General features: G+C 38.3%; 1 protein-coding gene across 11 annotated transcripts in view; it reads right to left on the bottom strand.

The window, feature by feature from the left end:
- Positions 1-14,330, bottom strand: part of GFM2 (GTP dependent ribosome recycling factor mitochondrial 2) — a 67,611-nt gene that overhangs the window by 42,475 nt on the left and 10,806 nt on the right. For all 11 annotated transcript variants that reach the window (XR_005832469.1, XM_040622185.1, XM_040622186.1 and 8 more), the window contains 2 exons: positions 3,985-4,110; positions 3,187-3,275 (listed from right to left, as the gene is read on the bottom strand). Coding sequence is in view for 10 of the 11 variants with exons in the window: in XM_040622185.1 (XP_040478119.1) it covers positions 3,187-3,275; positions 3,985-4,110 (215 nt within the window). In the remaining variant the exon portion in view is untranslated. The remainder of the gene's footprint in view (positions 1-3,186; positions 3,276-3,984; positions 4,111-14,330) is intronic.

Below are 14,330 nucleotides of genomic sequence, written 5' to 3'. Positions count from 1 at the left end.
AAGAATAGAGAAAGGACCCAAATTAATCATATTATGAATGAAGGGGAGAGGTCACAACCAACACCAATGAAATAGGAAGGATCATTAGAAACTTGTATCAACAGCTTTATGCCAATAAATTAAACAACCTGGAAGAAATGGATGCCTTCCTGAAAACCTATAAACTACCAAGACAAACAGGAAGAAATTGATTTTTTTAAACAGACCAATTAATTATGAAGAGATTGAAGCAGTGATCAAAAACCTCCCCCCAAACAAGACTCCGGGGCCTGACGGATTCCCTGGGGAATTCTACCAAACATTCAAAGAAGAAATAATACCTATTCTCCTGAAGCTCTTTCAAAAAACAGACACAGAGGGAAAACTATGAAACTCATTCTATGAGGCCAGGATTACCTTGATCCCCAAACCAGGCAAAGACCCCATCAAAAAGGAGAATTACCGATATCCCTGATGAATATGGACGCCAAAATTCTCAACAAGATCCTAGCTAATAGGATCCAACAGTACATTAAAATGATTATTCATCATGACCAAGTGGGATTCATCCCTGGGAGGTAAGGGTGGTTCAACATTTGCAAATCGATCAGTGTGATAGATCGTATCAACAAGAAAAGAGTCAAGAACCATATGATCCTCTCAATTGATGTAGAAAAAGCATTTGACAAAATACAGCATCCTTTCCTGATTAAAATCCTTCAGAGTGTTGGCATAGAGGGTACATTCCTCAATTTCAAAAAACCATCTATGAAAAGCCTATGGCAAATATCATTCTCAATGGGGAAAAGCTGAAAGCCTTTCCCTTAAGATCAGGAACACGACAAGGATGCCCACTCTCACCACTATTATTCAACATAGTACTAGAAGTCCTTGCAACAGCAATCAGACAACAAAAAGGGATCAAAGGTATCCAAATCGGCAAAGAAGTAGTCAAACTGTATCTCTTCGCAGATGACATGATACTCTATATGGAAAACCCAAAAGACTCCACCCCCAAACTACTAGAACTTATACAGCAATTCAGTAATGTGGCGGGTTACAAAATCAATGCTCAGAAATCAGTTGCATTTCCATACATGAACAATGAGACTGAAGAAAGAGACATTAGGGAATCCATTCCATTTACAATAGCACCAAAAATCATAGGAATTAACAAATCACTCTTGAAAGACATTGAAGAAGACACAAAAAGATGGAAAAATATTCCATGCTCATGGATCAGAAGAATTAACATAGTTAAAATGTCCATGCTACCCAGAGCAATCTACACTTTTAATGCCACTCCAATCAAAATACCAATGACATTTTTCAAAGAGCTGGAACAAACAGCCCTTTAATTTGTGTGTAACCAGAAAAGGCCCCAAATCGCCAAGGAATTGTTGAAAAGGAAAAACAAAGCTGGGGGCATCACGTTGCCGGATTTCAAGCTATACTACAAAGCTGTGATCACAAAGACAGCATGGTACTGGCACAAAAACAGACACACAGACCAATGGAACAGAACAGAGAACACAGAAATGGACCCTCGGCTCTTTGGGTAACTAATCTTTGACAAAGCAGGAAAAAAACATCTAGTGGGAAAAAGACAGTCTCTTCAATAAATGGTGCTGGGAAAATTGGACAGCTACATGCAAAAGAATGAAACCTGACCACTCTCTCACACCATACACAAAAATAAACTCCAAATGGATGAAAGACCTCGATGTGAGACAGGAATCCATCAAAATCCTAGAGGAGAACATAGGCTGCAACCTCTATGACATCAGCTACAGCAACCTTTTTCATGACACATCTACAAAGGCAAGAGAAACAAAAGAAAAAATGAACTTGTGGGACTTCAAGATAAAAAAAGCTTCTGCACAGCCAAGGAAACAGTCAAAAAAAAAACCTAAGAGGCAGCCTATGGAATGGGAGAAGATATTTGCAAATGACCCTACAGGTAAAAGATTAGTATCCAAGATCTACAAAGAACTTCTCAAACTCAATACATGTGAAATAATCAAATCAAAAAATGGGCAGAAGATACGAACAGACACTTTTCCAATCTTCATTGGAAATGACATACAAATGGCTAACAGGCACATGAAAAAATGTTCAAAATCATTAGCCATCAGGGAAATTCAAATCAAAACCACACTGAGATACCACCTTATGGCAGTGTGAATGGCAAAAATTGACAAGGCAGGAAACAACAAATGTTGGAGAGGATGTGGAGAAAGGGGATCCCTCTTACACTGTTGGTGGGAATGCAAGTTGGTACAGCCACTCTGGAAAACAGTGTGGAGGTCCTTTAAAAAGTTAAAAATAGAGCTACCCTATGACCCAGCCATTGCACTACTGGGTATTTACCCCAAAGATACAGACGTAGTGAAGAGAAGGGCCATATGCACCCCAATGTTCATAGCAGTATTGTCCACAATAGCTAAATCGTGGAAGGAACCGAGATGCCCTTCAACAGATGACTGGATTAAGAAGATGTGGTCCATATATACAATGGAATATTACTTAGCCATCAAAAAGCATGATTTCACAACATTTGCAGCAACCTGGACAGGACTGTAGGAGATTATGCTAAGCGAAATAAGTCAAGCAGAGAAAGACAATTATCATATGGTTTCACTCATTTATGAACATAAGAAAGAGGAAGATCGGTAGGAGAAGGAAGGGAAGAACGAAGGGGGGTAAACAGAAGGGGGAATGAAGCATGAGAGACTATGGACTCTGAAAAACAAAGTGAGGGCTTCAGAGGGGAGGGGGGTGGGGGATCGGGATAGGCTGGTGATGGGTATTAAGGAGGGCACGTATTGAATGGTGCACTGGGTGTTATATGCAAGTAATGAATCATGGAACATTAGATGAAAAACTAGGGATGTACTGTATGGTGACTAACATAATAATAAATTATTATAAATAAAAATAAAGGCTTAAAAGTAAGGCAGAAGAATCTCAAGTCCTTCAGAGTTCTCAACATCAAGTTTTATATTTCCTACAAAAAAGCAAACTACTTTCCTTTTACTATGAAATATCTGATATCACATATAGATCACACTGCAATATTGAATTCCAATTTCCTTTCACCATAATTTGATTGCTATGAACTTAGAGTTATAGTTAACTAAATCTGATACATTCTACTTAAAAAAAAATCATGCTGTTGTAGCTTGTTGACTTTGGCAGTATTTTTACCTCTACACCAGCAGAGGCATCAAACACAGCTACTGCACCATCCAACACTCTAAGGCAGCGCTCAACCTCCAAGGTAAAGTCCACATGACCTAAGAAAAAGATGACAAACATAACACTTAACCTTTAAAAAAACAAAATAATAAAACAGGAGCCAGCATATACCTACTTTTGGGTATATGTATTCAAAAAAACTAAAAGAAGAGTCACAAAGACATATTTGCATTTCATGTTCACAGCAACACTCTTCAGAATAGCCAAGAGGTGGAAACAACCCAAATGGCCATCAATGGATGAATGGTATATAAAGTTTTGCATATATAGAAAATATGCTATATATGTACAATGCAATACTACACAGCCTTAAAAACGAAGGAAATCTTGTCACATATTTTACAACACAACTGAAGCCTGAAGGACTTCATGCTAAGCAAAATAAGCCAGTCACAAAAGGACAACTACTGTAGGATTCTACTTCTATGAAGTATTTAAAGTAGTTAATCTCCTAGATAAAAAAAAGGCAGAACGGTAGTTACCAAGGATACGAGGAGGGGACAAAGACGAGTAGTTGTATAATAGATATATAGTTTCAGTGCTGAAAGATGAAGTACTTCTGGAGATCAGTTTCACAACAACGTAAATATACTTAACTACTGAACTGTGCACTTAAAAATGGCTAATGGTAAATTTTATGATGCATATATATATACTTTTTACCACAATTTAAAAGAAAACACATCCACAAACAAGTAAAAACCTCCAATGATGCAGCATCTCTGCATTGCTAGAACAGCACCATACCTGGCGTATCAATTAGATTGACTCTATACCCCTTCCAATCAAATGTAACAGCAGCAGACTGAATAGTAATGCCTCTTTCCCGCTCTTGAGCCATGAAATCTGTCACTGTGTCTCCATCATCAACATCTAACAAAGAAAAAAAGGACATAGTTAGGCTTGATACCAGGGACATTTCATTGCAAATATGGTATCTACTTGACAGTTTATTTTTTTAGAGAAAGAGAGTATGTGTGCACATGCAAGTGGAAGTAGGGGGGAGAGGCAGAGGGAGAGAGACAATCCCAAGCAGGCTCCGCGCTGAGCAGTTTGACCCCAGGACCCCGTGTTCATGACCTGAGCCAAAATCAAGAGTGGGATGCTTAACCAACTGAGCCATCCAGGCACCCCTCTACATGAGTTTAATTTGCTTTTAGACTGTTTATAAAATATTTTACTTAATATATAGAGCCCTTAATCTTTCTCTAAATAAGCCCTTGTTCTGGAAAACCTTTTCCAGCACAATTAGTAATTTTTACATAAAAAATAATTTTTCTGTAACTAAGATAAAATCAGTTTAAGTATTTTAATTTTATTGAACTCAATAAAATATTTTTTCCCCTAGTTTTGCTTTCATTACCCCTTCTTTAACTTATGTTCCTCATGCCTGATCCCTAGACAGGAGGCAGGGCACTGCAATCAAAGAGCCCAGACAGACCTAGATTTAAGTCCCACCTTTACCACTTCCACTCTACTACCTTAAGCAAGTTAGTTAAACTAGTTTGTAAAATAAGGTTAATAAAGGCAACCCTGCAGGGTTGTTGTAAAAATGAAATGAGACTATATAAAGTACTGAGTTCAGTAAATAAGTAAATGGCAGCTACATGCAACAACATAGAGAAAAAATTCCTCCAAAGTTAAATTCTCCTTTTCAAACACTTTTTATTACTAAATTTTCCCCCAAAAACGCATGTATTTGTACAAATGATAATAAAATCTTGGTAGAATTTCTACAGTACAAAGTCACTGACAAAGTTCATCCTGACTACCAAAAAAGTCAAATTATTCTTCATTGAAATTCTTGAATTATGCATTGCATTCTGATAAAATTTATACAAAATTAATGAAAATGAGCTATCTTTACCATTCGAATTTCAAAAACACAAGTTATCATGGCCTAATACCACCACTACTTATGTCAGCATTAAAATTCTAAAATGCTAGCTAGGTTCCCCCACTGTGTAAAGGTATATAAACATATGTACCAACAGAGGGAGAAATAGCAAGAAAAATGTAACTGTCAGGAACTCCAAATATCTGTGTTAAAGAATTAGTGTTGTTATTCACAACATAACCAAGCAAACAAACATCATTAATGAGACAATAACCAGACAGCTAACCAAAAGTTCCAAATGAAGCAGTTTTTAAAACATCGGGGGGGGGGGCGCAAGATGACAGTAGGAGGACCCTAAACTCACTCCATCCCACGTTTACAATTAGTTATCACTCACATCTCAGTCAGTAAACTCGAGAGCCATCTGAAAACTGGCAGAACAAACTTCACAGCCAAATGCAAAGAAGAAGCCAGTATTGAAGAGGTTAGGAAAGGCAGAAAGGTGTTGAAGAGTTGCCAGCAGGAGGTAGGGAGCTACGGCTGCAAAGAAGGGAAAGCACCAGGCAGTCCGCACAGGTAAAATAAATCCCCGTAACATCTGGCTTTGAAAACCAGAAAGGCTGAATTCTGTGAGTTTATATAACCACAGCCTTGGGAGTCCGAAGCTTTGAAGGTCAGCTGACTCAGCAGTAGGGGAGCCAGGAGATGTGTGATAGCCAGGTCCCCATCCTTAAAGAGATAACAGCCTGAGCAGGAGACAACATAGAAGCAACAGTTTGCACAAGGGCAAGGAGATATGTTTCCATGGATTTCGGGGCAAGCTGGGGAAGTTCCCTGGAACAGAGGAGCTGGCAGGTGCCATTTTTCTCCCCTATTCCTCAGCATAAATACAGAGACACCTGCCAGAGGCAGTGCTATACAGACACTTGCTACCTAACCCACCAGCAGTGCACCACGCCCACAAGCTCTCCTGAGGACCCGCCCAATCCAAGTCTGCTGGCCCTGAGTTCAGGGCAAATTTTGTTCATGCTGCGCATGCCCCATCCAGTCAATGCCTCTGCATACTGTGCCACTGTGGCCACCGCACCTTGGGGGATGTGGCCAGGTCCAGCAGCTCAGTGCAGATTTTGCTAAAGTCGCGTGTGTACCCTGCCTAGCTGCCCCCAGCCACCATGCACACAGACCCATGCACCCCTTGTTGCTGTCTCAGACATATGCCTTGTACCAGGCCGCTGATACATGCCGTGCAATTGGCCACCACTGCAATTTAGGGGATCTGACCTACTCCTAGTGACCCTGCAGATTGTGCAAACACTGCCACCCCTGAGCCTTCCTATGGTCACATCCCCTCAGAGCCAGCCTGCCTGGGTCTCACTAATACCACAGAGAGCAAGCACAGCTCACAACAGGCAGAGTCTATGTAGGAATCTGGATGGACAGGGAAAGCACAATAGTAGGACGCAAGAAACAGACATAGGAGACTCCGCATAAGTGTCACATTCTGTTGCACAGGTGACACCGCAGGGCACTACAAAACCTCTTCTTCATAAGGCTACTACTTTCAAGAGCAGGAGACATAGCTGACTTTCCTAAAATACAGAAACAGACACAGAGAGGCAGACCAAAAAAAAAGAGAGAGACAAAGGAATCTGTCCCAAATGAAAGCACTTGACAAAATCACAACTGGAGATCTATGTGAAACACAAATTAGTATACCTAACAGAGAATATAAAGTAATGATCATCAAAAAAAAAAATGAAAAATAATGATCATAAAGATATTCATTGACCTTGCGAAAAGAGTAGACATTATCAGTGTGACCCTTAGCAAAGTGAGAAAAAACATTATCAGACATGAAGAACTCAATAAATGAAATTAAAAATACAATAGATGGAATACAAACAATAGGCTACAAGAAGCAGAGGAACTTATCAGTGACCTGGAGAATACAGTAATGGAAAGCAAACAAGCTCAACAGATCAAAGACAAATACTCCATACCAGGAATAGACTTAGAGATCTCAGTGACTCAATCAAGTATAATAACATTTGCATTATAGTGATCCAAGAAGGAGAGAGAGAAAGGAGGGGAGAAGCTGTTTCTGAAGGAAAAATAGCTGAAAACATCCCAAATGTGGGGAGGGAAACCGAAATCCAGATTCAGGAGGCACAGAGATCCCAACAAATTCAACCCAAGGAAGTTCACACCAAGACACAGAATTAGAATGGAAAAAATAGTGATAAAGAATTTTAAAGTTTGCAAGAGAAAAGAAGACATGAGGCTATCAGCGGCTTTTTCAGCAGAAACTTTGCAGGCCAGCAAGAAGTGGCATGTTACGGGCGCCTGGGTAGCGCAGTCGTTAAGCGTCTGCCTTCGGCTCAGGGCATGATCCCGGCGTTCTGGGATCGAGCCCCACATCAGGCTCCTCCGCTGGGAGCCTGCTTCTTCCTCTCCCACTCCCCCTGCTTGTGTTCCCTCTCTCGCTGGCTGTCTCTGTCAAATAAATAAATAAAATCTTTATTAAAAAAAAAAAAAAGAAGTGGCATGTTATATTTAAACTGCTGAAAGGAAAAAAATCTGCAGCAAAGAATACTCTATCCAGCAAGGCTATCATTTGGAAGAAGGAGAGATAAAGAGTTTCTCAGCCTAACAAAAACTAAGGGGGTTCAAAACCACTAAACCAGCCCTACAAGAAATATTAAATGGGACTCTCTGAGTGAAAAGCAAAGACCATAAGTATAAAAGGTAAAAAATACAAAAGCATTAAAATAAGTATTTTTCTAAAAATCAGTCAAAAAATTCATAAAATAAAAGGATGTAAAGTATGACCCATATACCTAAGACGTGGTGGGGGAGGGGTAAAGAATGGGATTAAACTTAAGCAATCATCGACTTAATAAAGACTACTATATGCAGAAGATGTTATATACAAACCTAAATGTAACCAAAATTAAAAGCCAGTAATAGATACGCAAAGAACAAAGTGGAAGGAACCCAAGTGTATCACTAAAGAAAGCCAACAAATCATGAAAGAAAAGAAGGATCAGAGAAAAGCTACAAAAACCACAAAAAAGTAACAAATGGCAATAAACACTTATCTACCAATAATTACTTTGAATGTAAATGGACTAAGCACTCCAATAAAAAAAAGAAACAGGGTGACAGTGAATAAAAAACAAGACCCATCTATATGCTGCCCACAGGAGACTCATTTCAGACCGAGAGACACCTGATTGAAAGTGAGAGGATGGAGAAACATGCAAATGGATGTCAAAAGATAGCTGGATTAGCAATACTTGTATCAGACAAAACAGACTTTAAAACAAAGTCTATAACAAGAAACAAAAAAGAACACTATATAATAATAAAGGGTACACTCCAGCAAGAGAATATAACAACTATAAATACTTATGCACCCAACATGGGAGCACCTAAATACATAAAACACTTCATAACAAAATTAAAGGAGCTAATTGATAATAATATAGTAATAATAGGGGATTGTAAAACCCCACTTGCATTAATAGACAGATCATCCAAACAGAAAATAAACAAGAAAACAATGGCTTTGAATGACACACTGGACCAGATGGATTTAACAGATACATTCGGAACATTCCATCCTAAAATAGCAGAATGCACATTCTTTTCAAGTGCACACAGAACACTGTCCAGAGAAGATCACATATTAGGCCACAAAACAAGTCTTAACAAATTATAAAAATCAAACTCATACCATGAATCTTTCTTGACCACAACACTGAACTAGAAATCAACTACAAGAAAAAATCTGGAAAGACCACAGATACATGAAGGTTAAATAACACGCTACTAAACAATGAATGGGTCAACCAAGAAATCAAAGAAATCAAAAATTACATGGCAACAAATGAAAATGAAAACACAACAACCAAAAACTTTGGGATGCATCAAAAGTGGTTCTAAAAGGAAAGTTTTAGCAATACAGGCCTACCTCAGGAAGCAAGAAAAATCTCAAATAAACAACCTAACCTTACACCTAAGGGAGTTAGAAAAAGAACACATAAAACCCAAACCTAGCAAAAGGAAGGAAACAATACAAATTAGGACAAAAATAAATGATATGCAAACTAAAAAAAAACAACAACAGAACAGGCCAATGAAACCAGGAGCTGGTTCTCTGAAAAGTTCAATGAAACTGATAAATCTCTAGCAACACTCAAAAAAGAAGAGGACCCAAATAAAATCACTAATGAAAGAGGAGAAATAACAACCAATACCACAAAAATACAAACTATGAAAGAATATTATGAAAACCTATATGCCAACAAATCACACAACTTAGAAGAAATGGATGGAATTCTAGAAACATATAAACTCCCAAAACTAAAGCAGGAAGGAATAGAAAATTTGAAGAGACCGATTACCTGCAATGATATTGAATCAATCATCAAAAAACTCTCAAAAAGCAAAAGTCCAGGACTAGACAGCTTCACAGGTAAGCTGCACGAAACACTGAAAAAGTTAATACTTATTCTTCTTAAACTGTTCCAAAAAATACAAGAGGAAGAAAAACTTCCAAATTTATTCTACGAAGCCAGTATCACTCTGATACCAAAACCAGTAAAGACACTACCAAAAAAGAGAACCACAGGCCATTATCTCTCATGAATATAGATGCAAAATCCTCAACAAAATACTAGCAAACTGAATCCAACAATATATTAAAAAAATCATACACCATGATCAATTCGGATTTATTCCCGGGATACAAGGGTGATTCAATATCCACAAAACAATCAACATGATACATCACATCAATAAGAGAAAGGACAAAAACTATATGATCATTTCAACAGATGCAGAAAAAGCATTTGACGAAGTACAGCATCCATTCATGATAAAAACCCTCAACAAAGTAGGTCTAGAGGGAACATACCTCACATAATAAAGGCCTTCTATGAAAAACCTACAGCCAACATCTTGGGGGAAAAACTTGAGAGCTTATCCCCTAAGGTCATGAACAAGACAAGGGTGCCTACTATCACCCCTTTTATTCAACACAGTACTAGAAGTCCTAGACACAGCAATCAGACAACATAAAGAAACAAAAGGCATCCAAATTGGTAAGAAAGAAGTAAAACTCTCATTTGCAGATGACATGATACTATATACAGAAAACCCTAAAGACTCCACCACAAAACTACTACAACTGATAAATGAGTAAAGTCGTAAGATACAAAATTAATGTTTAGAAATCTGTTGCATTCCTATATGCTGATAGTAAAGCAGCAGAAATTAAGAAAACAATTCCATTTTCAACTGCACCAAAAACAATTAAATACCTTGGAATAAACTTAACCAAAGACGTGAAAGACCTCTACTCTAAAAACAATAAAACGGTGATGAAACAAAGTCAATACGACACAAAGAAATGGAAAGACATTCCATGCTTAAGAATATTGTTAAAATGTCCAAACCACCTAAAGCGATTTATATATTTAATGCAACTCCTATCAAAATAACAGCATTTTTCACAGAACTAGAATAATTCTAAAATTTGTATGTACCCACAAAAGACCCTAAATAGCCAAATCAATCTTGAAAAAGAAAAACAAAATTGGAGGTATCACACAATTCCAGATTTTTTTTTTAAAGATTTTACTTATTTATTTGAGAGAGTGAGTGAGAGAGCACGAGCAGGGGGACGGGCAGTGGGATGCGGAGAGGGAGAAGCAGATTTCCTGCTGAGCAGGGAGCCCAATGCAGGGCTTGAACCCTGGACTCCAGGATCATGACTTAAGCCAAAGGAAGACGCTTTACTGACTGAGCCACCCAGGTCCTCCCAGGTTTCAAGTTATATTACAAAGCTGCAGTAATAAAAAAGTATGGTACTTGGATAAAAATAGACACACGATGGAATAGAACACAAAACCCAGAAATAAACCCACAATATATGGTCACTTAGTATTCAACAAAGGAGAAATGAACATCCAATGGGAAAAAGTCTTCAATGAATGGTGTTGGGAAAACTGGACAACCACATGCAAAGAAGGAAACGGGACCACTTTCTATCACCATACACAAAAATAATCTCAAATGGAATAAAGACCTACATGTGAGACCTGAAACCACAAAAATCCTAGAATAGAACACAGGAGCGAATTTCTCTAACATCAGTTTAGCAATATCCTTCTAGATATGTCTTCTGAGGAAAGGGAAATAAAAGCAATAATAAAGTATTAGGACTACATTGAAATAAAAAGTTTCTGTGCAGCCAAGAAAACAACAAAACTAAAAGACAACCTGCTGAATGGGAGAACATATTTGCAAATGATATATCCAATAAAGGGTTAGTATCCAAAATATATATAAGAACTAATACAACTCAACATCCAAAAAACAAATAATCCAATTAAAAGATGGGCAGAAGACGTGAACAGACATTTCTCCAAAGAAGACATGCAGATGGCCAACAGACACATAAAAAGATGCTCAAAATCACTCTTCATCAGGGAAATGCAAATCACAACCACAGTGGGCTATCGCCTCACACCTATCAGAATAGTTAAATTCAAAAACACGAGAAGTAAGTGTTGGCAAAGATGTGGGGAAAAAGGAACACTCCTACAATGTGGTGGAAATGCAAACTGGTGCAGCCACTGTAGAAAACAGTAGGGAGGGTCTTTAGAAAGCTAAAAATAGAACTACCCTAACAACGGGGTAATCAAACTACTGGGTATTTACCCCAAAAATACAAAAACACTAACTGAAAGGGATACCTGTACCCCTATGTTTACTGCAGCATTATTTATAACAGTCTATGGAAGCAGCCCAAGTGTCCATCGATAGATGAATGGATAAAGATGTGGTGTACACACACACACACACACACACACACACACACACACACCGTGAAATATTACTGAGCCATAAAAAATAATAAAATCTTGACCTTTGCAACAACATGGATAGAGCTCAAGTGTTCGGGACCTGGGTGGCTCAGTTGGTTAAGCATGCAACTCTTGATCTAAGCTCAGGTCTTGATCTCAGGGTCCTGAGTTCAAGCCCCAAGTGGGGCTCCGTGCTGGGCATGGAGCCTACTTTAAAAAAATTAAATTAAAGGGGCGCCTGGGTAGCGCAGTCGTTAAAGCGTCTGCCTTCGGCTCAGGGCGTGATCCCGGTGTGCCGGGATCGAGTCCCACATCGGGCTCCTCCGCTATGAGCCTGCTTCTTCCTTTCCCACTCCCCCTGCTGTGTTCCCTCTCTCGCTGGCTGTCTCTCTATCACATAAATAAATAAAATCTTAAAAAAAATAAAATAAAATAAAATTTAAAAAAAGGCCAAAAAAACCCAGACTCCTAACTATAAAGAACAAACCGATGGTTAACAGAGGGGAGGTGGGTGAAAGGATAGGGGAAATAGGAGATTAGGATAAAGAGTACACCTATCATGATGAAAAACTGAAGAAAAAACAAAAACAGAGATACCGGCACCCGCAAATTCACTGCAGCATTAATAACAGCCAAGATACGCAAGCAATCTACGAGTCCATCTATAGATGAATGGATAAAGAAGATGTGAAAAACACACACACACGAATACTACTCAGCCACAAAGAATTATGAGATCTTGCCACCTGAACAACACAGATGGAGGTAGAGGGTAGCAAGCTAAGTGGAATATGAAACAAACAAAAAGCAGCAGCAGACCCATAAATACAATGAGAGCTGATGGTTGCCAGAGGGAAGGAAGATGGGGGATGGACATATGGGTAAAGGGAACTGGGAGACTTCTAGTTACGGAATGAATAAGTGACAATGATGAAAGGTACAGCATATAGAATACAGTTGATGGCATTATAATAGTGTTGTACGATGTCAGATGGTAGCTACACTCATGGTGAGCACAGTATAATGTATAGAGTTGTCACAGAAACAGAGTTGTAGAGACAAACCTTGAGGACATGTGGCTATTAAATAAGCCACAAAAGGACAAATACTCTATGATCCCACTTACATGGGGTATCAAATTCATAGAAAGAGAAAATGGAATGGTAGTTTCCAAAAGCTGGGCAGAGGGGAAAAATGTGGAGTTATTATTAATGGGTTTAGTTTGGGTTATGCAAGATAAAAAAGTTCCAAAGATTGGTTGCCAACAGTATAAATACATATAACACTAATTAAATGTGCACTTAGAGATGGTTAATATGGTAAATGTAACATTATGTGTTTTTTACCACAATTTAAAAAAAGGTAACTTGAACGTTGCTTGTGCCACCTCATCTGGACCCCTGCTTCGGGGATACAAACTGGGGATGTGAGGGAAGAATTAAGACCGTATTTGTGTCATAACAGAGGAAGCCTAATAATGCTCCATGCTTTGCTGTTATAGCCCCATTTACATAGCAGTAATTCTATGAGAAACACATATATTCATACATTTTGGAAACTATCATCATGAATATTCTAATCCTGGGTGTTCTTTTCCTCTATAAATACTATGTTAAGTCTCAACCAATTTCAAGGGTCTAGAGAAACGGCTGTCAATATAATGCATTTCAAAATTTTTGTGGAGCTTTTGAAAAAGATACTCATTTCCACTTCTGGTAATAGGGACCTCATGACCCTGAAATCTCAAATTTCAAAACAAATTATTTTACCAGAAGTAAAGAAAGGCACTTCATAATGATAAAAAGAAGTAGATTCATCAGAGAAACACAACAATCATAAATGTGTACGAGATAAATACAGACTTTCAAAATATATGACACAAAAATACAGACACCCAGGCCACACTACATACTTGCTGAATCTTAGTTTCCAGAGTAGAGCTAAGGCACTGTCATTTAAAAACCAAATAAACAAAAAAACTACATGGGGATTCAAATGTGCATAACCGGTCAAGAACCACAGTTTCTGACATATTATAATTAAAAAATAAAAACTTAGGTAAATACTACTACTACTGTGGGTTGGATTAACAAAATCCTTTCTTCTTCTGCAAGAGAATTTGACCTTTGGTTAACTTTCTTGGTTCTTTTCTTCTAGAAGCCAGAGAACACAAGTATGTCAACTATTTGCTAGGCAAAATATCATATAGGAAAAAGTTTGTGACTGGTAAGCTACGTCTGAACTGGGAAGAGCTTTATGTGAACTGTAAATACCTGATGGAGATACACAGCTTTAGGCTTCCCTGAGTGGGATATGGCATGTCCTTTGTGGTAAACCTGGAAGATAGCCCACGGAACTATAACAAGAGGTTACCATTCCTAAGG

This window comes from Ursus maritimus, unplaced genomic scaffold (genome assembly GCF_017311325.1).
Source record: "Ursus maritimus isolate PB19 unplaced genomic scaffold, ASM1731132v1 scaffold_5, whole genome shotgun sequence".
NCBI lineage: Eukaryota > Metazoa > Chordata > Mammalia > Carnivora > Ursidae > Ursus > Ursus maritimus.
The sequence above is the reverse complement of the archived record's forward strand: the minus strand, read 5'-3'. Positions and strand labels throughout refer to the sequence as shown.